Source organism: Lepus europaeus, chromosome 7 (genome assembly GCF_033115175.1).
Source record: "Lepus europaeus isolate LE1 chromosome 7, mLepTim1.pri, whole genome shotgun sequence".
In the NCBI taxonomy this organism is placed as follows: domain Eukaryota; kingdom Metazoa; phylum Chordata; class Mammalia; order Lagomorpha; family Leporidae; genus Lepus; species Lepus europaeus.
Window position 1 is genome coordinate 50,390,528 of NC_084833.1, and position 27,552 is coordinate 50,418,079.

Here is a 27,552-nt window from a genome sequence, read left to right on the forward strand (position 1 = left end):
CCAATAAATATCTGTTAAATAAATGAATGAATGAATTCTCTTAGAATTTTGAAAAGTATTCTAGTATCATCTAGCATCCACTATTGCTAAAGCACAATGTTGGCTGAAGTTTTACTGTTTGATAGATGTGTTGTTTTTATCCTCTCAAGAGTTTTAAAAAAATCTCTGTATTCTTAAATTTTACTATAACACTGTATGTGAGTCTCATTTTTTATTTTTTCCTTTTATTTAATTTTCCTGGCACCTGGTGAATCTATTTAATTAAAATATCCCCCTCTTTCCCAGCAGATCTTGATCTACTCCCTCTGTCCTATCTTTTCCTTCTCTATATTTCCTATCTATCTTTTTGGTCTGTCTCTAGGAGATATTAATGTGGAATTTTACTTTCAATACTTGTACCAAAATTTAAACCTTTTGGCAGTTATATTTTTAGTTTCTAAACGCCCTAACATTCTTTGGTGTTTTCTTTTTCAAAGTTCCCTGTTCTTTAGTTTATAGGTATAATATTCTTTTAAATTTCTTTGAGAATATCTTTTTTAGTTAAATGCTTTTCTATACCTTAAATTATCATTTCACTCTGTGGTCAATTTTTCTGTATATTAGTCTTTTCTTTAAGCCGGTGCCACCTCATATGGACATCAGTTCATGTCCCAGCTGTTCCTCTTCTGATACAGCTCTCTGCTTATAGTGTGGAAAAGCAGTGGAAGATGGTTCAAATGCTTGGGCCCCTGCACCCATGTAGGAGACTCAGAAGAAGCTCCTAGCTTTGGATCAGCTTAGTTCTGGATGTTGCAGCCATTCGGGGAACAAACCAGAGGAGAGAAGACCTGTCTGTCTCCCTGTCTCTGTCTGTAACTCTCCCTCTCAATACATAAAATCTTTCTTAAAAACATTTATTTATTCAAAAAGCACCGAGTGGGAGGGGGGAGTGGAGGAGAGACAGTGAGATCTTCCATTTTCATTTCCCAAATATCCACAACGAAGAAGGCTGGGTCAGGCTAAAGCCAGAAGCCAGAACTCTATCTGGTCTTCCACATGGGATGCAGGGACCCAAGCACTTGGGCCATCATTTACTGCCTCCCAGAGGCATTAGCTGGAATTTGAATTAGAAGCCAATGTGGGACTTGATCCCAAGTACATATATATGAGATCAGGCATGCTTAGTGGTAGCTTAACCTGCTATGCTACCTTGTGCACCTCATATATCATACATTAATACATTCAGAGCTAGGAGATTTAGAGTCTGTATATTAAGATCAATCTCAAGGTAAAGGACAACAAAAAGATGAATAAATTCTCAACCATTACAAATGTTTAACCCTATTTATACCATGGACATAGGCAGAAGGAATATAAATCTTATATCTAGTTAAAATTTTGTCAGTTTGATCAAAGACAAAAATACTGACACAAAGGACTCCAGAATAATTTATGAAAGTTACTATTTTCTAGTTGAAGAGGTTATTTTTCCCCAACTCTCTTGTACATATCATGTCAAGGCCATGTGTTATTAACCAATTAATTACAATGCAGAATGTTAGCATCAGATGGAACAGCCACAAGATTCAATTGAGGAATATGCAGAATGGCTTGTACAGTGTCTCTTTAAATTTCTCAAAAAATATATATTTCCTACCTGAGGGGCATTTGTTGCCACCAGAAATGCATTTGTCCGCCCTGGGTGATCATAATCGTGCATGGCAGCTGCCACGTACAAAGCCATCAGTTCTAATGCAGGAATGTTTGAAGACAAGCAGCCATAGCTTTCATCTGGAACAGAGCAGCTCTTCGATGAAATGTAAGCAGTTTGCCCAGGGTTAATTCTACCATCAGAATCTGAGGAACAATAAGTAGCAAAATAAACAGCATTAGCACATAATTTCCTCATAATTATGCTAAGGAGGGGATTTCCCAGAGATATTATTTGTTGATTTAACTAAGAAATAGACTCCCTGGACTTAAAAGTGTATACTATTTCCAACAGTGTCAACTTTGACTCTGAAATTGCTTATTGTACAGGACATAAAATTCTCATGATAGCTTGATACTGTTTTACTCAGGCTAATAATAATTTTAGAGACCTCAGATTTCTAAATATTTATTGTATAAGGAATAGAGATCATAGCTAGGACATAGGATATAACAGAAAAAAAAGCAATACTTGGAATAAAATCTGATGAAACAGCCAGAGATTTAGGAATTTAATATATTACCACACCAGGCTGCTCAATATAGAGGATTTTCAGATATCATTCACAAAGTTTACATGCAATTTGCAGCCCTAGTTTAACTCTTCTTCCCCTCTCTTTTCTCCATGAAACTCCTTTACAATATAATGAGATAAAGAATATGGAAAATGAAGAAGTATGGAAAACATAGGAATAAATAAATCAACATAACTCTTTTATCCTCTTGTTAGAAATAACATATTCACTACCCAAATTGTATTTCTGGTGTATTAAAGCCTTTTCATTGTTTTCTTCTTCTTGTTCTCTCTTTTTTTCCCTTTTTGTATTTTGGAAGCTTTTTCTATTTAGATTATCACTCTATTGCTTTTGCTAATGGAATCTTGAGAAAGTATAAGAAAAAAGAAACTATTTAGAGTAGATAGCACATAAAACCATAAATATATTAGGGAAACAAAATTTGCTTGGTTGTATTCATTATTACAACTTATGAATAATGCCCTAGCTTGTCAAAATCCAAAACATTTAATCTAAATTTAGTTGACTCAATACTTGTCATCACAAGAACTTTTTAACATAATGACTTTAGTATCTAGTGATACTTATAAAGATACCTTATTATTTTCAGCCTGTCTTTATTTTGTATCTAAATTGAATTTTAGAATAACCCAGACTAGAAATATATTTAAAGTAATTATAAACATAAAAAAACAAGACAGTTAAATGTATGGGCAAGGATACAGGTACACACTCAAATTTCTAAATGAAGGCTTTATCAAGCCTTCATCAATAATTTCTTAGAATTGACCAATTAGGATCTTAATTCATAAGTTTATATAAACTTAACAAAAAGTTAATACTATGAAAAATAAAATTAAACATTACAATGGTAGACCCCATTTATTTACTTTCTTTCAGAACATGGTGATTCTTTTAGTTAGCTGATTTTTCCAGAAAATTAACAAATATGTGCAAATTAAACAACTTGCTCCCAATCCACCAATGAGTCAAAGAAGAAATCAAAATGGAAATTTAAAAATATCTTGAGAAAAATGAAAATGAAAAACATGGTATACCAAAATTTGTGTGATGCTGCAAAAACAGTTCGAAGAGGGACATTTGTAGCAATAACTGTCTATATCAAAAAAGGAGAAAGATTGCAAATAAATAATCAAAGGGTTCATCTGAAGGAATAAGAAAAAAAAAAGAGCAAACTAAGCCCAAAGTCATAAAAATGAATGCAATGATAAAGTACCAAAGCAGAAATAAATGAAATAGATAATAGGAACATAATAGAAAAAAATTGATGAATTGAAGAGTTGATTTTTGGGGAAAAAATAGACAAAACTAGCAAATCCTTAACTAGACTAGGAAAGAAAATCAGAAATGAAAGATGAAACATTCCATGTGAGACTATAGAAATATAAAGGATCATAATAGACTGGTGAGCAATTATATATAGATAAGTGATATACTCTTGAAGAAATGGATAATTTTCCAGAAACATACAACCTACAAAGACTGAATTTTGAAGAAACAGAAGATCTGAACAGAATTATAACAAGTAAAGACTGAATCAGTAATCAAAATCTTTCATCAAAGAAGTCAGGGCCTAATTTTACCAAGCTAATTCTACCAAACATTTACAGAATTAACACCAATCCTTCTCAAATTCTTCCAAAAAACTCTAGAGGAGAATATCTCAAATTAATTTACAGATCCACCATTTCCTTGATACCATAGCCAAACAAAGACACTACAAGGAAAGAAAAATTATGAACCCACATACCTGATGAACATACATGTATAAATCCTCAACAAAATATCACCAAAGGAAATTCAACTGCACATTAAAAGGTTCATTCCCCATGGTCAGGTGGAATTTTTCCTTGGGGTACAAGGATGGTTCATATGCAAATCAACAAATGTGTTATACCATAAACAGAATAAAGGACAAAACCACATAATCATATCAGAAAGAGCATCTGACAATATTCAGCATCCTTTCATAATATAAACTCTCAACAAATTAGGTATAGAAAGAATGTTCCTTAAAACAATAAAGACCATATATGACAACTCCACAGTTAGCACTGTACTCAGTAGTGGAAAGTTGAAAGCTTTTTGAGTAAGATCAGGAAGAAGACAAGGATGTTCACTCTACCCCAATTTCATTCAAAATAGTACTGGAAGTTCTAGCCAGAAAAAGAAATAAGAGGCATCCAAATCAAAAAGAAAATTAAACTGTCCCTTTGAAGATGGCATTAGTACACACACACACACACACGCACACACACACATACACTGTAAAGACTCCACTAAAACATTGTTAGAACTAAAATAAAATTCACTAAAGTTGCAGGGCACAAAAATCAACAGCATAAATACATGTGAATAATGAACTATCTAAAAAAGAAATAAAGAAAACAATCTCATGTACGATGGCTTCAAAAAACTAGGACTAAATTTACCCAAGGAAGTAGAGAACACAAGTTCTCCAGAGATTGGAAGAAAACTGTTAAAACGTTTACATTACCAATGTGATACACAGATTCAATGCAATACCTGTCAAAATGCCAATGGACGTTTTTCACAAAAAATACGAAAAAACAATCCTAAAATTCATATAGCACCACAAAAGACTCAGAGTTGCCAAAGCAATCTTAAACAGAACAAAAGAGGGCATCAAAACACGCTATAAACTTAGAGAACTAAAAACTATGTAGTATAGGCACAAAACAAATAAAAAGACCAATGGGAGAGCGGCAAGATGGCGGAATAGGAAGGGAGCACATTGATAGTCCAGGGAGACACAGTTTAATAAAAGTGGAGATACTGCAGGTTCAAGGAAGAGTAGGGGAAGAAACAGCAAAGGAAACTCTTCTGGAACTAGTGATTCACAGTGGACCTGCGTGGAGAGTGTGGGAGCCCAAGTTCGGGACACCAGCAGCAGAATCAACACACAAGCGCTGGAACATGAGGTGAACCGAACCTCAACAGCCGGAGACACCAGCGGGAAAGCAGAAAGAGGAGACTAGAGGGAACAAAGCTTGAAATCCAGTGGGGAAAAGTTCACCAGGCTAACTAGAATAGAGAGAGAGAGAAAAAAAAAGTGACTGATACGGACACGAGTTTCTCTCTCTCCGCTCACCTCTCAAAGGCGAGCAAGAGCAGGTGCCATTTTGGACATACGTCATAAGCAGGGCAACCTCAGGTCTGCACCGGCCCTGAGCCTAGCAGAAACACTTGACTCTGGGGGGAGGGGTAAAATAACAGGAGATTAGGATTTAATGAATGTGTGGTGCTAATGAACTGAGACTGTGAAAAAAGAGACAGTGGGGGAGAGAACTCACGGAATTCACATGAGTACTCTCCAGAGACGTGACAATTCGGTAACCTTGGCAACCCAGTGGGAGTCTGTAGGAGAACTGGAGCCCACACTGAGGGCAGCACAGATTCCCTGTGTGGTCCTTGGGTAAGAGCTTCCCGATCTCTGGCTCCTGTGGGTGTATCATTTGCCTGCTAACTACCTCCAATTCTGTTCAGCTGTGTGGAATTACTTCCCTATTGAATCAAAAAAAAAAAAGAGAGAGAGAGAGAGAGAGATTTACCAAGCCTAACCTGGGAGTGTCACCTTTGACACACCCTTAACCAGGAGGAACCAAACAGAGCTCTCAGGCACACCCATCTCAAGTCTCTAAGGCTCCATCGAAAGCAGACAATCCACTTATTCTAGAGTCACAGTATAAAAAGAAAAAAACACCACAGTGAAGAAACCAAAGAATATCTCCAATATGTCAAACAACAAATGCAAAAACCAAGGTAACAAGAACAAGGAAGACACTATGACGCCCCCAAATGAAAAAGACACCACAATTCAAGATTATGAAGATGATGAGATAGAAGAAATGCAAGAAGCAGATCTCAAAAAATTGATAAGAACATTAAGATGTTCTCAAAAACAAATTCTTGAACTACAGAAATCCTTAATGGACAAGATAGAAAATCTCTCTCGTGAAAGTGAAATATTAAGGAGGAATCAAAATGAAATGAAACAACTAGTAGAACAAGAAACTGTGATAGTGACGAGAAATCATAATGAAATGAAAAATTCAATAGATCAAATGACAAACACATTAGAGAGCCTTAAAAACAGAATGGGTGAAGCAGAAGAGAGAATATCGGACTTAGAAGACAGAGCACAGGAAAGTATACAGTCAAACCAAAGAAAAGAAGAGGAAATTAGAAATCTAAAAAATATTGTTGGGAATCTACAGGGTACTATTAAAAAACCCAACATTCGGGTTCTAGGAGTTCCTGAAGGCATGGAGAGAGAGAAAGGATTAGAAGGCCTTTTTAGTGAGGTACTTGCAGAGAACTTCCTGGGTCTAGAGAAGGACAGAGACCTCCTAATACAGGAAGCTCATAGAACCCCTAGTAAACATGACCAAAAGAGATCCTCACCATGACACGTAGTAATCAAACTCACCACAGTGAAACATAAAGAAAAGATTCTAAAATGTGCAAGAGAGAAACGTCAGATTACTCTCAGAGGATCTCCAATTAGACTCACAGCAGACTTCTCATCAGAAACCCTACAAGCTACAAGGGAATGGCGAGACATAGCCCAGGTACTAAGAGAGAAAAACTGCCAGCACAGAATATTATATCCTGCAAAGCTCTCATTTGTGAATGAAGGTGAAATTAAGACTTTTCATAGCAAACAGAAACTGAAAGAATTTGTTGCCACTCGTCCTGCCCTGCAAAAGATGCTTAAAGATGTGTTATACACAGAAACACAGTTACATGGTCATCAACATGAAAGAAGGTAAAGGAAGGAACCTCACAGCAAAAGATCACAGGAAGCTCAATTTCTCTTTGACATAGAATTAAAATCTGATGCTCTGTTAAAGCAATGTGTTAAAGTAATCTATTATGTTCTCTTGATGTCTGTTAAATTCTAATTGTTCAAAAACAGCTGAATTTTTATTAAGAGCTATGGGTTATTTAAATATGTGCTTATTTTCTTTTTTTTTTTAAATATGGAGCACTTCATGGATTTGTGTGTCATCCTTGCACAGGGGCCATGCTGGTCTTCTCTGTGTCGTTCCAATTTTGGTATATGTGCTGCCAAAGCAAGCACAAATATGTGCTTATTTGCAAAGATTTGAATAATCACCTTGTAACAACGATCAAATTTGGTCTATATTATGTCATGATTTTAAGGAATCTTATTTCAACCAGATATTTTGGATTTTGAGCCTTCTTGGCATTCTTGACAGGCATTCAAAAAATCAAAGTTTCAAATAATCTGGACTCTAAAATTTCCAGTAAATCTTGGACTTTGGATTTTCCAGTTTGGGCCCAACTGGGTGCCTTCCCTCAGGTGGTTCACACCTCCCTTAGGATGTACCCCATGTGAAGAGATAGATAGGTCTGGGCCTCTTAACTTACAAGGCCTAAAGCCCAACAGATTATTACCAGGCCCCTTCTGTCAGGTTCTATTTGCCTCTCAATCAGAAAACTTAATTGTAGCTTAGACAGCACCTTTCTTAGCTCCTCTAATAATGACTCTGTCCTTTGTTCTAGACCCTGTCTAGTGCACTTGGGCCTCATTCCTTTGTAATCATAACCTCTACTCTACCACCAATGGCTCTACTCCCAACCTGTGTGTACTGATGGTCCTCTTCCCCATTTAATGCTGTATAATTGTTCAAACCTGGTAAATGCCACTCTTAGGAACATTGGTTACTATCCTCACCCTGTCTTTTATGACCTTGTCTAAATATGATCAGAGTCGGCAAACCTGGAAGGCTTTCATAGCCTTGGCAACTCATGACGAGAACCTAGGGTGGTTACTGGCACCATAAACTAGAGTGTCAATTTGTTGGGTCAACAACAGGAGTCACTGTGCACTTGCTCCTCATGTGGGATCTCTGTCCTTAATGTGCTGTTCATTGTGACTTAATGCTATAACTAGTACTCCAACAGTATGTTTCACTTTGTGTTTCTATGTGGGTGCAAACTGTTGAAATCTTTACTTAATATATACTAAATTGATCTTCTGTATATAAAGAGAATTGAAAATGAATCTTGATGTGAATGGAAGGGGAGAGGGAGCGGGAGAGGGGAGGGTTGCGGGTGGAAGGGAAGTTATGGGAGGGGGAAGCCATTGTAATCCATAAGCTGTACATTGAAAATTTATATTCATTAAATAAATGTTAAAAAAAAAAAAGACCAATGGAACAGAATGGAGGCCCAGAACTAAATCCACACATTTACGGCCACTTGATTTTCAACAAAGGTGCCAAAAACATACAATGAGGAAAGGACAGGAGGGAGGAAGGAGAAGAAAAAAGATGAAAAAAAAGAAAAGAGAAAGGGAAGGGGAAGACAATGACAAAGATGACAAAGACTATGAGGATGACAAAGACTATGAGGAAGGAGATGAAGAAGAAGATGACGATGAAGATGATGAAGATGATGAAGAAGAAGCAGCAGCAAACATTGAAGGTTTCTTAACTTTATTCTGGGCAAAGACTTTTTCGGATATGACCCCAAAAAGCATAGGCAGCAAAAGCAAATATAGACAAATGGGACTGCATCAAATGAAAAATCGTCAACACAGCAAAGGAAACAAATGGAATGGAAGAAATATTTTTGAATATGCCTAATAAAGGGTTATGATTCAAAATAAAGAATTTAACAACTCAACAGCAAGAAAATAAATAACCATTTATAGAATGGGCGGCCGGCGCCATGGCTTAACAGGCTAATCCTCCACTTTGCGGCGCCGGCACACCGGGTTCTAGTCCCGGTTGGGGCGCCGGATTCTATCCTGGTTGCCCCTCTTCCAGGCCAGCTCTCTGCTATGGCCCGGGAAGGCAGTGGAGGATGGCCCAAGTGCTTGGGCCCTGCACCCGCATGGGAGACCAGGAGAACCACCTGGCTCCTGGCTTTGGATCAGCACGATGCGCCGGCCGCAGCGGCCATTGGAGGGTGAACCAACGGCAAAAAGGAAGACCTTCCTCTCTGTCTCTCTCTCTCACTATCCACTCTGCCTGTCAAAAAAAAAAAGTTAAAGAATGGGCAAAAGACCTAAAAAGACATTTCTCAAAAGATGTAAATGGCCAAGAGATAAATGAAAAAATGTCAATATCACTAATTATTAGGGAACTTAAAATTAAAACCACAATGAGATATCACCTCATATCTGCTAGGATGGCTATTAAGAAAAAGATAAGAAGAAAATGCTGGCCGGCACCGCAGATCAATAGGCTAATCCTCTGCCTGCGGCACCCCGGGTTCTAGTCTTGGTTGGGGTGCCGGATTCTGTCCCGGCTGCTCCTCTCTGCTGTGGCCCGGGAGTGCAGTGGAGGATGGCTCAAGTGCTTGGGCCCTGCACCCGCATGGGAGACCAGGAGAAGCACCTGGCTCCTGGCTTCGGATCAGCGCAGTGTCCGGCCACAGCGGCCACTGGGGGTGAACCAACGGAAAAGGATGACCTTTCTGTCTCCCTCTCTCTCACTGTCCACTCTGCCTGTCAAAAAAAAAAATGCTAAGGATGTAAAGAAAAGGGACCCTCTGTACACTGTGCCACAGAGATGTTCCCTACAATACTGAAAGTACTCCTCTATCTAAAGTCCACTTATTTAAATGTTAATATCATCCAAAACAAGCAAACAAAAATATCATCCAAAACATACCATCAAGAAAATATCCATATTAATGTTCAACCAAATATCTGGGTTCTGCTGCCGAGCTAAGATGAGATATTAATCATCACATTAGGATTTCCACAGAACAAATATCCACCACTATGTGTCCTGCCTGAGTGGTCTAGCCATAAACCTCTTTTGCAGAATCCTTGCCACCAACTTCCTAATTGTTCTCCTTCTCAGCCCCGAAACATCCAAGGAAGTTATTACTCACTGTCGAGATCCTTTCCTCTGTTCATCTTTTCCTAGGCTAAATGAACAAGATTTTCTGTTTAATATTCTGCTCAGATAGGATTTATTTATTATTTCCCCTATTACCCTTCAAAGGACACTCTTGAGTGAGCTTATAAAGCTGTAACCATATTAGGATACTGGGCAGAACCATGTGTAAACAGGTGAACTGGCTCTTCCCCTTGAGTCAACTGGACATAGGGAATTACCTGGGAAGTAGCCATAATTGTGGATTTTTTTATTTTTATTTTTAAGATTGACTTATTTATTTGAAAGTCAGAGTTACACAGAGAGAGAAGGAGAGACGGGGAAGGGGAGGCTTCCATCCACTGGTTCACTCCCCACTGGTCACAATGGCCGGAGCTGTGCTGATCCGAAGCCAGGAGCCAGGAACTTGTTCCGGATCTCCCATGCAGGTGCAGGGGCCCAAGGACTTGGGCCATCTTCTACTGCTTTCCCAGGCCACAGTGGAGAGCTAGATTGGAAGTGGTACAGCCAGGACTCGAACCAGTGCCCATATCAGATGCCAGCACTGCAGACGGTTGCTTTACCCACTATGCCATAGCACTGGCCCTCATAATTGTGGATTAAAGAGATGCCAGCATATTAAAAGTAATATCCACAGTAGTCTGAACTTATAGTCTATGCATTTAGGAGCAGTTCATAACTAATGTTGTATGTAACAATTCCCCTTGATAACTGAGGTTACTACTCTTGCCAGCTTTATAAACTGGAGGGTCAGATGGCAGAAAGTTCTTTAAGGGCAGATCATATGGTAACCTAGTGCCCACAGACAAGAATTCACAATCTACTGGAGTGCAGTAGCAATCTAGCAGTGTTATGGATGTGTAGGGCTTGGGTCCCCCAAATACATGCAGATATTTATACTCTGAAGTCTTATGTTAAGAGATAATGGATTAAGGTAGAGACTTGATCTAATGATGTTGCCTAAGAGGCAGGTCTGGTGAAAGGTCTTTAAGTCACTGAGGGCTTGCCCTGAGAAGGCAGTTTTTGTGAGAGAGTGGTTACTGAATCTGAGTTCAGCCTAGCTTCTCTGCTTACTTGTTCACCACATTTATTCCTCTAAATCTGCTCTGCTTTGGTCAGCTTCCACCAAACACCTTACAAATAGGGCCACCTGATCCTGACCTATAAACTTTCAAAATATTCACTGAAACAAACCTTTTCCTTCCCATGAAGCTCCTCTAGGGTATTTTAAAATAACAAACAGATGATTTACACAAACAGCTTTTACAGAAAGGACATTGGTTATCTGAAGAAGATGGCTTGCCTTTGTCTTAAAAGTTTACATAGTTACACTGTGATTCTCTTACAATGGTCTTGCTAAGGCTCCAAAGATGAGCTTTAGCTGCAAAAGACACTGAGTACGGCTGAATGTGCTGGAGGTCTTATGGAAAAGTGCCATAGCAACTTGTACAACAACTTAAACGGCTTCACACTCTTCTCTTGTTGAAATGAAATATATATATACACACACACACACACACATATCTAGAACTAGCGGATGCTAAATATCAATTGCTTTTTGCTTCTGTACTGTGCTGCTTGCTCAATGACTTAACGCGGGATGTCCAGCGTAAGAAAAGGTAGGGAGGAATAATTGTACCTCCATGACAGGCTTCACAAACTCCAGGAAGACGGGAAGGCCCAATTCTCAGAAAACGAAACTTAGTAAAGACTTCCTGAAATTAATGGTCTCCTACTTCCTTGTGGGACCACTTCTGAGACGCGTAGTCCCGGACTTCTGGGATGCACCAATAAAATGCTCAAATTTAGGTAAATGACATGTAAAGAATAAGGAACTAGCATACGTGTGTAATGACAAATAGACTTGTTTACTCAAGTGTATAAAAATGCTGAGAAGGAGAGAGGCGGGGCTTCTCACCCCCGTACTGCACTATGTTGTATGTGTCGGTGGGAGCCCCAGCTAGTTGGCAATAAAATAATAAATCCTCTTGCCCCTGCATCTGTGACTGTCTTTTGTGGGTTGGGAAAGGTCTTGGATCCCATAATTCAACACTCTTGCTCTGGGTTGCACTTAAAATTCATAGCCTTGCCGGCACCGCGGCTCACTAGGCTAATCCTCTGCCTTGCGGCGCCGGCACACCGGGTTCTAGTCCCAGTTGGGGCACCGATCCTGTCCTGGTTGCCCCTCTTCCAGGCCAGCTCTCTGCTATGGCCAGGGAGTGCAGTGGAGGATGGCCCAAGTGCTTGGGCCCTGCACCCCATGGGAGACCAGGAGAAGCACCTGGCTCCTGCCATCGGATCAGCACGGTGCGCCGGCCGCAGCGCGCCTACCGCGGCGGCCATTGGAGGGTGAACCAATGGCAAAAGGAAGACCTTTCTCTCTGTCTCTCTCTCTCACTGTCCACTCTGCCTGTCAAAAAAAAAAAAATTCAGAGCCTTACAGTCAGTTGACTAAAACAGTAGCACTCAGAGGTGAGAATTTGCATTCCAAATCCAAAAAGCCCCCTAGTTAGAGAACTCAAAATATATCAGTTGTTCCTTTGCTCAGAGTAGATAATTGAAAGTGTTCGAGACCACTAGATCACTAGTAAACTTCACTAAAATCAAAGATTCTGTATTTGGGGCAGTTTCTCATCTCTCATCCTCTGGCACTCTTATCAATGCACATAGAAAATTTATGACTTCTTTTTAAAATTTATTTGCTATTATTTGAGAGTCAGAGAGACAAGACAGAAAGGTCCCATCAAATGCCCACAATGGCCTAGGCTGGGCCAGGTTAAAGATGGGACTGAGAACTCAATTCAGGTGTTCTATGTGGGTAGCAAAGAGTAACTGGGAGAGCCTTCACCTACTGCTTTACAGGATGTGCACCAGCAGGAAGCTGGAATTGGGAGTGTAGCTGGGGTTTAAACCCAGCCACTCTGATCTAAGATGTGTGCATGTCAACTGGTGTCCTAACCCTAGTCCAAATGTCCACCCCTATTTGTTATTTCTTGTTCAACAGAGCTATTCGTCATTATCACAACTTACTAACATAAAGGACTAGACTCGATTATAACTAAGAATAGATGACTGGACATAGCTCAGAAATAAGACAAAGAAAGTATATGTGATGCCTGCCAAGTAAATGTCTTCTTAGAAATTTTACTAATATGTATGGAAAATGAGAAGAATTCACTAGATCAATTGTTGTATACCAAATATTACAAATTAGGTTGGTTTATTCAAATAGTCTGATCACATCTGGAACAACTATAGCAACTGGAGTCAACATGCAAATAAGAGTAGAATAATCCACCATCATTTTCCAGGACCTATTTGTATTGTATAAAAGCCATATAACAACGCTGAACAGCAATGTGATGGAAATAACCATTCCTACATCTATTAACTACCTAATAGTGACACTATTTTCCACAATTCAACTAGGAAGGAACACAGAATTGCTTTGGTTCACTGCTTTGCTGGAATGAACTAGTTCAGGGGATTGTATTTGAGACTTCCTACAATGATAATCCTCTCTCCAAGAGTCAACGAATGAATGAAAGAATTCTGCCAGCTCCTGAATATGTTTATTCAAACTATGCATTCAGAAAATAGGTATAGTTTAGGGGAACTACCACTGTGAAACAAGCCTACACCAAAAAACGATCTAAATTGAATATGCCTCTAACTCAAGCTGATGGAACAGTATGGTATTTCACTTTCCAAGAATTAGTTTTAGAGTGTATTTCTCAACACCTTGTTAAAGGGAAACATTCCTCAGGGACATAATTGGGATTGAGTGAGAAGACTGAATTTGATCACTCATTTCAACAATCTATTAGAATTAGTGACTGGATTCCTTCCTCCACAGTATAGTAGACAGTTCCAACAATTTATCTTCATTTCATCTTCATGTGATGCTAACATTTCTGACAACTGTTTATATAAAACTATTAAGCGTCATCGCCAGTTGCTCAACCAAATACAATGAATCCAGAATTTCTGGGAATATACCTATATGAATAAACACAGAACTACCTACATTGCTTTTCTTTCTTCCTAGTCTAATCTATTTCACATGTATTCCTCACACTTATGCCATTATATTATTCTAGTGTTCAGACTAAGTATTTATTTCCCCTAACATCTCCAGGTATTTGAGTTTAAATATGGACCTCAAAGAAATAAGCACTATCAGAATTGAAGTTAGAGGTGAATTAGCATTATTCTGATTCAGGAATCTCAGGAGAGGTCATTACAAGATCCTCAGGCAACTAATATAATGAGAAATGATTGTTTCTCAGCAAGGGAGATCAGCAGGATTTGGGGAGTTAAGGATAAGCACATGAATCACATGACTTCAAACCTATCCAACTAAACTTATTCCAATTCTCAGGGTCCTTTCTTCCCCAACTGATAACTTAATTCTGACATACAAGGTCACATGAGATCACAAACTCAACCTGCACTGTATTTCAAGTAACTTCAGGATCAAATACTGGGTTTTGTTTTCAGAAGCTATAATGCTACCATTAAAAAACAGTGATTCTTTTAAGTCAGTCAGAGAAGCCATGTGGTCTTATTACAATTAATTAAAGCTCTACAGTGGTCATTTTTTCCCTAATTCACTAATATAGTCATAATAAGCCAATCCATACCATAGTTCTTTTTTTAAAAAAAGATTTATTTTACTTGAAAGTCAGAGTTACACAGAGAGAGGAGAGGCAGAGAGAGGGAAAGAGGTCTTCCATCCAATGGTTCACTCCCCAATTGGCCACAATGGCCGGAACTGTGGCAATCAGAAGCCAGGAGCCAAGAGCTTCTTCTAGGTCTCCCAAGCAGGTGCAGGGGCCCAAGGATCTGGACCATCTTCTACTGCTATCCCAGGCCATAGCAGAGAGCCATACCATAGTTCTTGTAGTCTGTTTCCACCATAATTTTCTATTGCAACAGCAACATGATCTCTCTCAAAGTCTTCTCCCCTGTAGACTCTTGATTCCATAACACTGTGTATAAGAACTCATAACACTGCTAGCAAGAACTGTGAAGAAAGTGAGGACTATGAGACAGATAACATATGTTGCCTTAAAGAATACCTAAATCTTTGAGAAAAGGCTGGTAACAGGAATAAGGCCATTAAGGGCATTACTCAGAAGAAAATAAGAAATATTTTATTGGAAACTAAAGGAAAAAGGATACTTGTTATGTATTAGCAGAAAGCTTGGCTAAATTTTGTACTACAGGTAATGTGGAACACAAAATTCATAAATTATGAACTTAGATATTTAGCTGCGAAAATTTCCAATCAGAGTGTTGAAGATGCAGCCTGATTTTTCTTTTTTTTTTTTTTTTAATTTTTGACAGGCAGAGTGGACAGTGAAAAAGAGACAGAGAGAAAGGTCTTCCTTTGCCATTGGTTCACCCTCCAATGGCCGCCATGGCCGGCGCACTGCGCTGATCCAAAGCCAGGAGCCAGGTGCTTATCCTGGTCTCCCATGGGGTGCAGGGCCCAAGGACTTGGGCCATCCTCCACTGCCTTCCCGGGCCATAGCAGAGAGCTGGCCTGGAAGAGGAGCAACCGGGACAGAATCCGGTGCCCCGACCGGGACTAGAACCCGGTGTGCCGGCGCCGCAAGGTGGAGGATTAGCCTGTTGAGACACGGCGCCGGCCCGCAGCCTGATTTCTTACTATCTGTTGTAAAATGTGAGAAGAAAGAGAAATATTGAAGAAACACTAAGAAAAGCAGAAGCAGCTGGGCTTGATGGTTTGGCTGATTTTCAGCCTATCCAGACTGCAAAAGATATTAAAACTGAGAGATTAACTGTCAGGAAAGTATGTTCTGGAAAGAAAAGTGGCATAGTGTTCTGGAAAGAAAGCCAAAAGACCACTTTTTGTTTGTCTTTGGAAGGATCAAAAGATCAGCAGCAGGAAGGTATCTGAATATGTAATGCCATTGTTTTTGAAGACCCATGAACCAAGGAATACAAGTGGCTTCTAGAAAATGAGAGACTAGAAAACACATTCTTCCTGAGAGCATGTGAAAGGACAACAGTCCTGCCCACACCTTGATTTTAGCCCGGTCAAACCTATTCCAGACTTCTGATCTCTAGAACTATCAGATAATAAAGCTGCGTTGTTTTAAGTCATTAAATTTATGGTGATTTGTTACAGTAGCAATAAAAACTCATACAAATTTGGTACTTAGAAGTGAAGTACTGATGTAGCAAATACTTAAAATACAGGAATAGCTTTGGAATCGGGCAATGGTCCAGGTAGGAAGAATTTTCAAGAATATCATAGAATCCAATAAAAAGAACAATCAACATAGTTAGAAAATTAGAAAATTCACTCAACTCCAAGCAGGATGAATAAAAAGAAAATCACTTGAGTAAACGATGTTGAAATGCTAAAAAAAAAAAAAAAAAAAAAAAAAAAAGTGCAACATCGAAGACAAAAAGAACATATGTTTACATATTATATTTGCCAATAAGACCTAAGGTTGATTTGTCAATAGAAACCATAGAAGTCAAAAGATGATAAAATCCTGTCTTTAAACATGCTGAAATATGAAGATATTCTTCTAAGACAAAATTAAAAATCTTCAAACAAGAAAGCTGAAGAAAATGATCTCTGACAGAAGCACAGAACTTTTGGAAGAAATGAAGGATACTAGAAAGAATAAATAAATGATACACAAAGAAGAACCGGTAGCATAAAGTAAATCCCTGAAACAAATTTGGCAGTACTTCACACTCAACTATCAAAATAGAAGGCAATGGCTGAATCTATGACATTTACACTGATTAGTATGGTAATATTGTTACTCAAGTATTGATAACTGAATTTTGTCTTGCCATATGTATATCCTTCCTCTTTATAAACCAAAGTAAGATAACTGTGATTGTTATATTTCATTATATTTATGTGACTGTACTTAAGTATTAGTATTAACTTTTTGAGAAGCAAAATTTGAAATCTGAATGTTTACAGAAGTTCTTCAAATCAACATTTAAATACTTACGTGATGATTTTACACATGTTCCTTTGTTTTAGAAATGTTACCTGTTTTCTTTTTTTGATAATTTATTTACTCATTTATTTGAAAGGCAGAAAGGCAGAGAAAGAGTGAGAGAGAAAGAGAGAATTCCCATCCACTGGTTTTCTCCCCAAAAGCCTACAACAACTGAGACTGGGTCAGGGCTGACGCTGAAAGCCAGGAATACCAATCCATTTCTCCCATGTGGGCTGGCAAGAATCCAGTTCCTTAAACCATCACCACTATTTCCAGCACACGAATTAGCAGGAAGCTACAGTCAAGAGCCAGGCTGAGAAGTGAAACCAGCTACTCCCAAAATGTGATGTGTATGTCTTAACTGCTAGACTAAATGCTCACTCCATGTTACCTATTTACAATAGGAATAATACATCTCAAAGAAAAATAAAATCAAGAAAGAAAATGCAAAGGGATGATTATCATAACTTTAAGGATAGTGGCTTCCTCACTGGTGAAAGCAAAAGGATGGAACAGAGAAGGAAATGATAGATCTAGCAGCAGTACTAGATCTTAATTGAGTTCTTAAGATAGGTAGCAGGTTTTAATATTTTCATGTCAATTCACCCCATGCCAGCAGAGAGTACCTCGTCATCCCATGTCAGCAGGAAGTAGCTCTAAAGACAGATCATCATATCTCTACCCCTTCTGGACTTTTGGGGCTAATGTAATCCCATACAACTCTTGCTTTATAAAAAACAAAAGGGGGGACACCCTGGACACCATCATAGGCTCTAGCCCCTGCCACCAAGGCTGGAAGCCAGGTGACCCCATGGCCCAACCACAGGTGTCAGCTCCACCCCATCCTAATGGGATTCACCCCTCCTACTTCCCTGCCTGACCCCAGCGAAGGTTTAACAGGACCTGTTGCTGAACATATGGTGTGCTCTCTCTCTCTGTTTCTCTCTGTCTCTTGATCTCTCTCTTACGCTCTCCTTCTCCCTCTTTTCCTTCTTCACCCGTTCCCTCTGGTCTGTCAGGTTTCCCCACCAATAAACCCTTTCCCTTAAAAATTTTTTTTCATGTTATTTTGATGGATCAAAACTTACACAGTCCCTTATATGTACCAAAGGTTACTTAATGAAAAAATTCAAAGAACAAAGATAATGAAAAAGACAACTTTATTATTCCCAGTCAAATAATTAAAAGAAAGATTATAAAGGAAGTACCTGTTTCATTCCATGTTCCACGATCATTGTGAATCTGTTGTAAGCCAGGTATTGGCCGTGTTGTCAAATACCAAACTGCATGTAGGACATCTGTGGCATGTATACGATTATGATCTAAAGTCACCAAAACATTTTATTAAAATGATCATTCTGTTAGGTTTGACATAGGGCATTTTAAACACACAAAATTTTTCTAGTCACACTTTATTCTCATTAATAAAATATATGACTTAGAATGCTAAAGTCTCTTTATATGTTAAAAATATCTGGTTGAAAAACATTTACATATACTATGAAAACATGGTAAAGAGGCCAAAGTAAAGGCATGGTAACCAAGGATAATTGAAAAGCATTGGGAAACTTTCTTAAGGCTGCTTTTGTGGTTTTAAAAATATCATATAGTGTCTGGATTATGGAGAAGCATGTTTGCACAAAAAAAAAGTTCAGATAGAACAGTTAAAAATTCTAGATACTTACATAGTTGAATATCCCTTATCCAAAATTTTTGGGACCAGGAGTGTTTCAGATTTGGGGTTTTGGAATATTTACATAAACATAATGACATATTTTGGGAATATGACCCAAACCTACACACACAAAATGCATTTATGTTTCATATACATCTTACACACATAGTCTAAAGGTAATTTTATACAATTTTGCTTGCATGAAACAATTTCATAATATAGAATTTTCCACTTGTGGGAGCGGCAAGATGGCGGAATAGGAAGGGAGCACATTGATAGTTCAGCAAGACACACAGGTTAATAAAAGTGGAGATACTGCAGGGTCAAGGAAGAGTAGGGGAAGAAACAGCAGCGGAAACTCTTCCGGAACTAGTGATTCACAGTGGACCTGCATGGAGAGCGTGGGAGCCCAAGTTCGGGACACCAGCGGCAGACTCAACACACCAGCGCTGGAACGCGAGGTGAGCCGAACCTCAATAGCCCGAGACACCAGCGGGCAAGCGGAAAGAGGAGACTAGAGGGAACGAGGCTTGAAACTCCGTGGGGAAAAGTTCACCAGGCTAACTAGAAGAGAGAGAGGGAAAAAAAAAAAAAGTGACCGATAGGGACACGAGTTTCTCTCTCTCTGCTCACCTCTCAAAGGCGAGCAAGACAAAGAGCAGGCGCCGTTTTGGACATACGTCATAAGCAGAGCGACCTCAGGTCTGCACCAGCCCTGAGCCTAGCAGAAAAACCTGACTCTGGGGGGAGGGGTGAAATAACAGGAGATTAGCATCTAACTTGGCAATCCAGTGGGAGACTGCAGGAGAATTGGAGCCCACACCGAGGGCAGCAGAGATTCCCTGTGTGGTCCTTGGGAAAGAGCTTCCCATCTCTGGCTCCTGTGGGTATATCATTCGCCTGCTAACTACCTCCAAGTACGTTCAGCTGTGCGGAATTACTTCCCTTTTGAATCAAAAAAAAAAAAAAAAAAAAGAGAGAGAGAGATTTACCACGCCTAACCTGGGAGTGTCATCTTTGACACACCCTCAACCCTGAGGAACCAAACACAGCTCTCAGTCCACACTTATCTCAAGCCTCTAAGGCTCCACCGAAAGCAGACAGTCCTCTTAATATAGAGCCATAGTGTAACAAGAAAAAACACCACAGTGAAGAAACCAAATATCTCCAACATGCCATACAACAAACGCAAAAACCGAGGTAACAAGAACAAGGAAGACACTATGACGCCCCCAAATGAAAAAGACACTCCAATTCAAGATTATGAAGATGATGAGATAGAAGAAATGCAAGAAGTGGATCTCAAAAAATTGATAAGAACATTAAGAAGTTCTCAAAAACAAATTCTTGAACTACAGAAATCCTTCATGGACAAGATAGAAAATCTCTCTCGTGAAAATGAAATATTAAGGAGGAATCAAAATGAAATGAAACAACTAGTAGAACATAAAACTATGATAGTGACAAAAAACCACAATGAAATGAAGAACTCAATAGATCAAATGACAAACACATTAGAGAGCCTTAAAAACAGAATGGGCGAAGCAGAAGAGAGAATATCAGACTTAGAAGACAGAGAACAGGAAAGGAAACAGGCAAACCAAAGAAAAGAAGAAGAAATTAGAAATCTAAAAAATATTGTCGGGAATCTACAGGATACTATTTAAAAACCTAATATTCGGGTTCTAGGAGTTCCTGAAGGCATGGAGAGGAAGAAAGGATTAGAAGGCATTTTCAGTGAGATACTAGCAGAAAATTTCCCAGGTTTGGAGAAGGACAGAGGCATCTTAGTACAGGAACCTTATAGAACCCCTAATAAACATGACCAAAAGAGATCCTCACCACGACACATTGTAATCAAACTCACCACAGTGAAACATAAAGAAAAGATTCTAAAAGGTGCAAGAGAGAAACGTCAGATTACTCTCAGAGGATCTCCAATTAGACTCACAGCAGACTTCTCATCAGAAACCCTACAAGCTAGAAGGGAATGACGAGATATAGCCCAGGTACTAAGAGAGAAAAACTGCCAGCCCAGAATATTATATCCTGCAAAGCTCTCATTTGTGAATGAAGGTGAAATTAAGACTTTTCATAGCAAACAGAAACTGAAAGAATTTGTTGCCACTCATCCTGCCCTGCAAAAGATGCTTAAAGATGTGTTATACACAGAAACACAGAAACATGGTCATCAATATGAAAGAAGGTAAAGGAAGGAAACCTCACAGCAAAAGATCAGAGGAAGCTCAATTTCTCTTTGACATAGAATTAAACTCTGATGCTCTGTTAAAGCAATGTGTTAAAGTAATCTAAAAACAAAAAGCAATTCAAATCAATTGGCAATCTACAAAAAGAGTTAAAGATTTTAAAAGCTATTATTAAAATTGCTATATTGGTCTATTATGCTATGTTATATGTGTGTACATATTGTATGTCCACATAGGAAATTTTATTAAGAGTTTTATTTTAAATGGCTTATAGATAAGATTGTACATAAATTTAAGCTGCTAAAATGAATCAAAGATACATTTTAATTTGTGTGACCTGAATCTGTGTATCATGTTTTAAACTTCTTGGTAAAAAGAAACTAAAAACATTTTAGATGGTTGTGCTTAAGTTTTCTGGTTAAACAAACTACACCATGTTAGATATTTAAGAGGTGTTTTCAAATACATGATTCTTAAAATTTATAGAAGGCATTGGACCTTCTGGTAAATGTTTTCTTAAGTTGTTATCTAATGGTTGAAACGGTTTGCTAAGTATTCATGTGATATTGCTATTGTCAGCGAGCGATCTAGGACTTGCTCCCTCATTTCTCTATTCTAAGCCCAACTTGTTCTTTCATTTCTCTATTCTCTTCAAGGTAGGAAACTAATTCTATTATGAAGGAATCTGTAGGACGCACAATTTAATCTTTAGACCTTATAAAAGAGATGGCTAACATTTTTCTGTAATAGCATAGCCAAAATAAGAACTTAAATAATAATCTCATAGCTAGATTCACTTCGCCATCAGCAAAGTATACAGTAAGTAGAAAAAACCTCCCTTTCAGACCAAAGGGAAAGAAAGTTTTAAAGTGAGAATATAATTTTCCTCATGGGCATTGTCTACCTTAGAAAAACTACTACAGAACATGCCTGTGACTATAGACTTGTAGTTCAGGCCACCGAAGATTAGAGATGGGACATGGGCACTCCCTTGACTTGCATCCTCTGGTCTTCTTTAACACAAACCAGGAGGAAAAGAAAGCTAGGCATCAGAAACAATGGGTGGCAGGCCTATTAATGGCTGATCTGTACAGTGATCTGCCCTCAAGGAGACCCAACAGGCCAGTCCACTGCAGTGGCTTTCAATGTGGTAAGCCTGGGCTTCAGCAGAAATCAGCTTGTGAAGAGCCCTGGCAGCTCTGCCAAGAGTTGGATCACTGGAAATGGACCTGCCCTGGAGTCGAAGGATGCCCAGGTCAGAGCCACAGATCTTATTGGCTCTAAGCTGAAAAGCCCTTCACTCAGCCCAACTTCCAAAGTGACCACTGCAGCTGAGGGGATGGTCAAGTAGGGTCAGCAACATTGCAGGCAGAACTGTCAATTTCTTGTTAGAGATGCCACCTGCCTTTACCTGGCCAGCTCTCCTCCCAGGCCATCCAAGTAATGAAAGTCAACAGAGTGCCTTCCCCTAGGAGGTTAACACCTCCCTTAGGATATACCCCATGTGAAGAGATAGATAGGTCTGGGCCTCTTAACTTACAAGGCCTAAAGCCCAACAGATTATTATCAAGCCCCTTCTATCAGGTTCTATTTGCCTCTCAATCAGAAAACTTAATTGTAGCTTAGACAGCACCTTTCTTAGCTCCTCTAATAATGACTCTGTCCTTTGTTCTAGACCCTGTCTAGCACACTTAAGCCTCATTCCTTTGTAATCATAACCTCTACTCTACCACCAATGGCTCTACTCCCAACCTGTGTGTCCTGATGGTCCTCTTCCCCACTTAATGCTGTATAATTGTTCAAACCTGGTAAATGCCACTCTTAGGATCATTGGTTACTATCCTCACTCTGTCTTTTATGACCTTGTCTAAATATGATCAGAGTCGGCAAACTTGGAAGGCTTCCATAGCCTTGGCAACTCATGACGACAGCCTAGGGTGGTTACTGGCACCATAAACTAGAGTGTCAATTTGTTGGGTCAACAACAGGAGCCACTGTGCACTTGCTCCTCATGTGGGATCTCTGTCCTTAATGTGCTGTACATTGTGATTTAATGCTATAACTAGTACTCAAACAGTATGTTTCACTTTGTGTTTCTATGTGGGTGCAAACTGTTGAAATCTTTATACTAAATTGATCTTCTGTATATAAAGAGAATTGAAAATGAATCTTGATGTGAATTGAAGGGGAGAGGGGAGGGTTGTGGGTGGGAGGGAAGTTATGGGAGGGGGAAGCCATTGTAATCCATAAGCTGTACACTGGAAATTTATATTCATTAAATAAAAGTTTAAAAAAAAAAAGAAAAAAGGAAAAAAAAAAGAATTTTCCACTTGTGGTTTCATATTGGTGCCAAAATGTTTCAGATTTTGGAGTGTTTTGGATTACACATTTTTAGATTAAGGAAGCCCAACCTGAATCCTCCACACCCACTCTTCCCTTCCCCCAAAGGTGAGGAACGCTTCTCTCGCTCAGGTTTTTTCAAAGGATTAAATGCTAAATGGCACATGAAAGCATCCAGAAAAGGGTCTGACAGATAACATATCATCAGTCAAACACTGGTTCATTATATGAAAATGCCACGTGGCATAGTGTAAAGAATATAGTCTTTAGAAGTTAAATAGACCTGCAACTGAAACCCAGCATTGCTAATCAGTTTTATGATCTTAGGTTAGAAAAGATCCTACTGAGTTTTTACATCTCACCTGTAAAAGGTTAATACAATCTTTCCAAACAAGATTATATAAGATAACTGACATAAATCTAATGATTACAGTCATAGAAGGAAGCCAAAACAACTCAATGCTTCAACAAATATTTAATGAATATTTACAAAATAACATCAGCAGGTGATGTGATACTAATTGTTCAGGCCATACACATGACAGTGTCAGTCTACTAGGAGCTTAATCATCATTTACAATCACCACCTTTTATTGATCATAAACTATGCATGCCAAGAACTCTGACAGAGTATACGATATAAATAGACTATTTTACATGATCACCCTATGGGGTAGGTGCTACTATTATTCCTACATACAAATTTATAAACTTAAGTTTAGAAAAGCTAGATCCAGAAAGACTTTTTTAACCAGTATATCCTCATTAAAGTGGACAGTGAAGACTCCTTACCACCTCTTTCTTCCCATTATGTTTCCCTTGAAGTTGATCTTAATGCCTCTTTGATATTCCCTTTACAAAATTCAACAACTTTTTCATTTTTAAAATTTTATTTATTTATTTATAAGGCAGACACAGTGAGAGAGAGAGAGAGAGACAGATCTCCCTTCTGCTGGTTTACTTCCCAAACACCTGCAACAGCCAGGGCTGAGACATGCCAAAGTCAGGAGCCAAGAACTCAATCTGGGTCTCCCACATGGGTAGCAGGAACCCAACTCCTTCAGCCATCACCTGTTGCCTCTCAGGATGCACATGAGGAGGAAGCTGGAATCAAGAGTGGAGCTTGAACCTAGGCACTCCAAATGGAATTTAGATGTACCAAGAGGCATCTTAACGACTATACCAAATGCTCACCTCAACCCTTTATAAAACACATACTTGGGGCCAGTGCTGTGACGGGTAAAGCCAGCGCCTGCAGTGCCAGCAGCCCATATGAGCGTAGCTTGAGTTCCAGCTGCTCCTCTTCTGATCCAGCTCTCTGCCATGGTCTGGGAAAGCAGTAAAAGATGACCCAAGTTCTTGTGCTGCTTCACTTGCGTGGGAGACCCTAAGAAACTCCTGGATCCTGGCTTTGGATTGGCCCAACTCTAGCCGTTGCAGCCATTTGGGGAGTGAACCATCAGAAGGAAGACTATCTCTCTCTCTCTGCCTCTGCCTCTCTGTATAGCTGCCTTTCAAATAAGTAAATAAATCTTTTTTTAAAATAAATAAAAGTTAAAAAAATAAGAAATACAACTAAATGTAAAATAAAATAAAAGTTAAAAAAATAAATATAACTAAAATGTAAAAAAAACAAACAAACAAACAAAAAAAAAAAACGAACAATATGCTGTGTCTCAAACCAGAGAGTAAGTAAAGGCCAAAGATTGTAAAAAAAAAAAAAAAAAAAAAAAAAAAAGATACACCATTTTAGAATATTTTTTTGGAAGTGAATAATCTATCACATCACAAAATTGTGTTTGGAAAAATTTGTTTCATTACTTATTGTACACACAAAAGAATAAAAATTAACATTATCTCTTCCTAAAAAAGTATACTTTATAAGTGGAAATTATAGTATATAAACTCATCTTAAATAATTAAACACAATTATTAATTAGTCATGCCAATTTAAGAATAATTTACTTGATTTATATAGATGATTTCCCAAATGTGTCCTTATGAAAGGAAACTATGTGTCATAAGGAAACCAGTGTTTTCTATATGAAATTCAAACTGTACTCAATCGGGGCTGGAGCTGTGGCGTAATGGGTAAGGCCACCGCCTGCAGTGCCAGCATCCCATAGGGGCACCGGTTCGAATCCCAGCTGCTCCACTTCCAATCTAGCTCTCTGTTTTGGCCTGTGAAAGCAGTGGAAGACGGCGCAAGTCTTTGGGCCCCTGCACCCACGTGGGAGACCCAGAGGAAGCTCCTGGCTTCTGGCTTTGGATTGGCACAGCTCCAGCCACTGCAGCCATCTGGGGAGTGAACGAGTGAATGGAGGACTTCTCTCTCTCTCTCTCTCTCTCTCTCTTACTCTGTTTCTCTCTCTGTGTAACTCTGACTTTCAAGTAGATACATAAATCTAAAAAAAAAAAAAACTATGCTCAATCATAAGATCAAATTGCTATTAAAAATAATTCCATAAATGAGAAGACAACTAAGAATAGAATTTCTATGAATACATTTTCAACATTTCACAGTGAAGAATTTTCTGAAGTGCTTGACTTAATATTATCAAACATTTAAAAGATGATATTGGTACTCAGACAACAATTATTAATATAGAATGATGCATATTATTAATGCTATAACTAGTACTCCAACAGTATTTTTCACTTTGTGTTGCTATGTGAGGGCAAACTGTTGAAATCTTTACTTTATATATACTAAACTGATTTTTTTATATAAAGAGAATTGAAAATGAATCTTGATGTGAATGGAAGGGGAGAAAGAGCGGGAAAGGGGAGGGTTGCGGGTGGGAGGGAAGTTATGGGGGGGAAGCCACTGTAATCCATAAGCTGTACTTTGGAAATTTATATTCATTAAATAAAAGCTTTTAAAAAAAAAGGAATGATGCATATTATATGAAAAGTAAAAAAGTATATTATAAACAGGTTTATTAATACTGTGATCTGTTTTACAAAAAGATGAATTATTGTAAGAAAGTCTTAAGAGGATATACACCAAAATGATAGCAGGGGTCAGCTAACTCTAATTAGTAGTACGCAGATTTTCTTTTCAAATCTCTATTTAAATTTTTTTCAAACATGTAGTTTAAAAATTTTAGGAGCTGGCGCTGTGACATAGCAGGTAAAGCCACTGCCTTTAGTGCTGGCATCCCATATGGGCACCAGTTCGAGTCCTGGCTGCTCCACTTCCCATCCAGCTCTCTGCTATGGCCTGGGAAAACAGTAGAAGATGGTCCAAGAGCTTGGGCTTCTGCACCTGCGTGGGAGACCCAGAAGAAGCTCCTGGCTCCTGGCTTCAGATTGGCCCAGCTCTGGCTGTTGCAGCCATTTGGGGAGTGAACCATCAGAAGAAACACCTCTCTCTCTCTCTCTCTCTCTCTCTCTCTCTCTCACTGTCTGTAGCTCTGCCTCTCAAATAAATAAATAAATCTTTATTTTAAAAAACTGTTTAAAGAATCACTTGCAGAGAAGTAAAGAGTTTCAAACTGGTATTGCTTGAACTTAAATAATAAAATAATGTTAATACTTACAAGGAATATCTCGATAGCCATTTTCTAATGCACGAAAATAGTTCATAAATTGTTGAGTGGGAATTTTAAATATTTCCAATAAACCAGTATCTTGAAATAAGGTGTATATGACCTAAATATCAATGAGAATAAAATTCACCTTTAAAATCAGAATTTCTAGTTGTAGTTGAATAAAACACTGTTTTATTTGCATTTAGGAATATTAACCAAGTGTATGTATTTAAGTTGATAATTTATATAAAATTTTACTTTTTTTTTCAAAAAATAAAGACATCCTCTAAAGTCCTTGAAAACCAAGGAAATCTTATTCCATATATCATGTTTGAATTTTCAAATTTTTGGATTCTTTTCCTTAGCATTTTATACATAATGTTTTGAAAGGTATTTGTTTCCTATTCCTCTCTAGTGTTACTTTTTTAAAAAAAGAACAACAGCAACTTTATCCCATTTTTGTAAATACATCAATAAGATGAACTAGTATGTTCTTTACATAATTTATCCATACTCCTGATCACTTTTCATCTTCTTTTCAAACTCAAGATTCAAGAAAAAGGAAATCCTATGGGAACTGAACCATCAGATGAAAGACCTTTCTCTTTCTCTCTCTCTCTCTCTCTCTCTCTCTCTCTCTCTCACTTTGCCTTTCAAATAAATAAATCTTTAAATA

At 38.5% G+C, this 27,552-nt stretch overlaps 1 protein-coding gene and 1 non-coding gene across 3 annotated transcripts in view; both read right to left on the bottom strand.

Annotated features, from left to right (window-relative positions):
- PDE3B (phosphodiesterase 3B) overlaps positions 1-27,552 on the bottom strand; it is a 206,573-nt gene that overhangs the window by 17,035 nt on the left and 161,986 nt on the right. Inside the window, exons 10-12 of one of the 2 annotated variants that reach the window (XM_062196454.1) lie at positions 26,886-26,997; positions 18,330-18,443; positions 1,637-1,836 (exon numbers count right to left, since the gene is read on the bottom strand). In XM_062196454.1, coding sequence (XP_062052438.1) covers positions 1,637-1,836; positions 18,330-18,443; positions 26,886-26,997 — 426 coding nt within the window. The remainder of the gene's footprint in view (positions 1-1,636; positions 1,837-18,329; positions 18,444-26,885; positions 26,998-27,552) is intronic. The other variant, XM_062196455.1, reaches the window with a different exon arrangement.
- On the bottom strand, positions 7,223-7,329 carry LOC133764915 (U6 spliceosomal RNA). Its single transcript, XR_009866484.1, has one exon. It is a non-coding gene; the product is annotated as a U6 spliceosomal RNA (small nuclear RNA).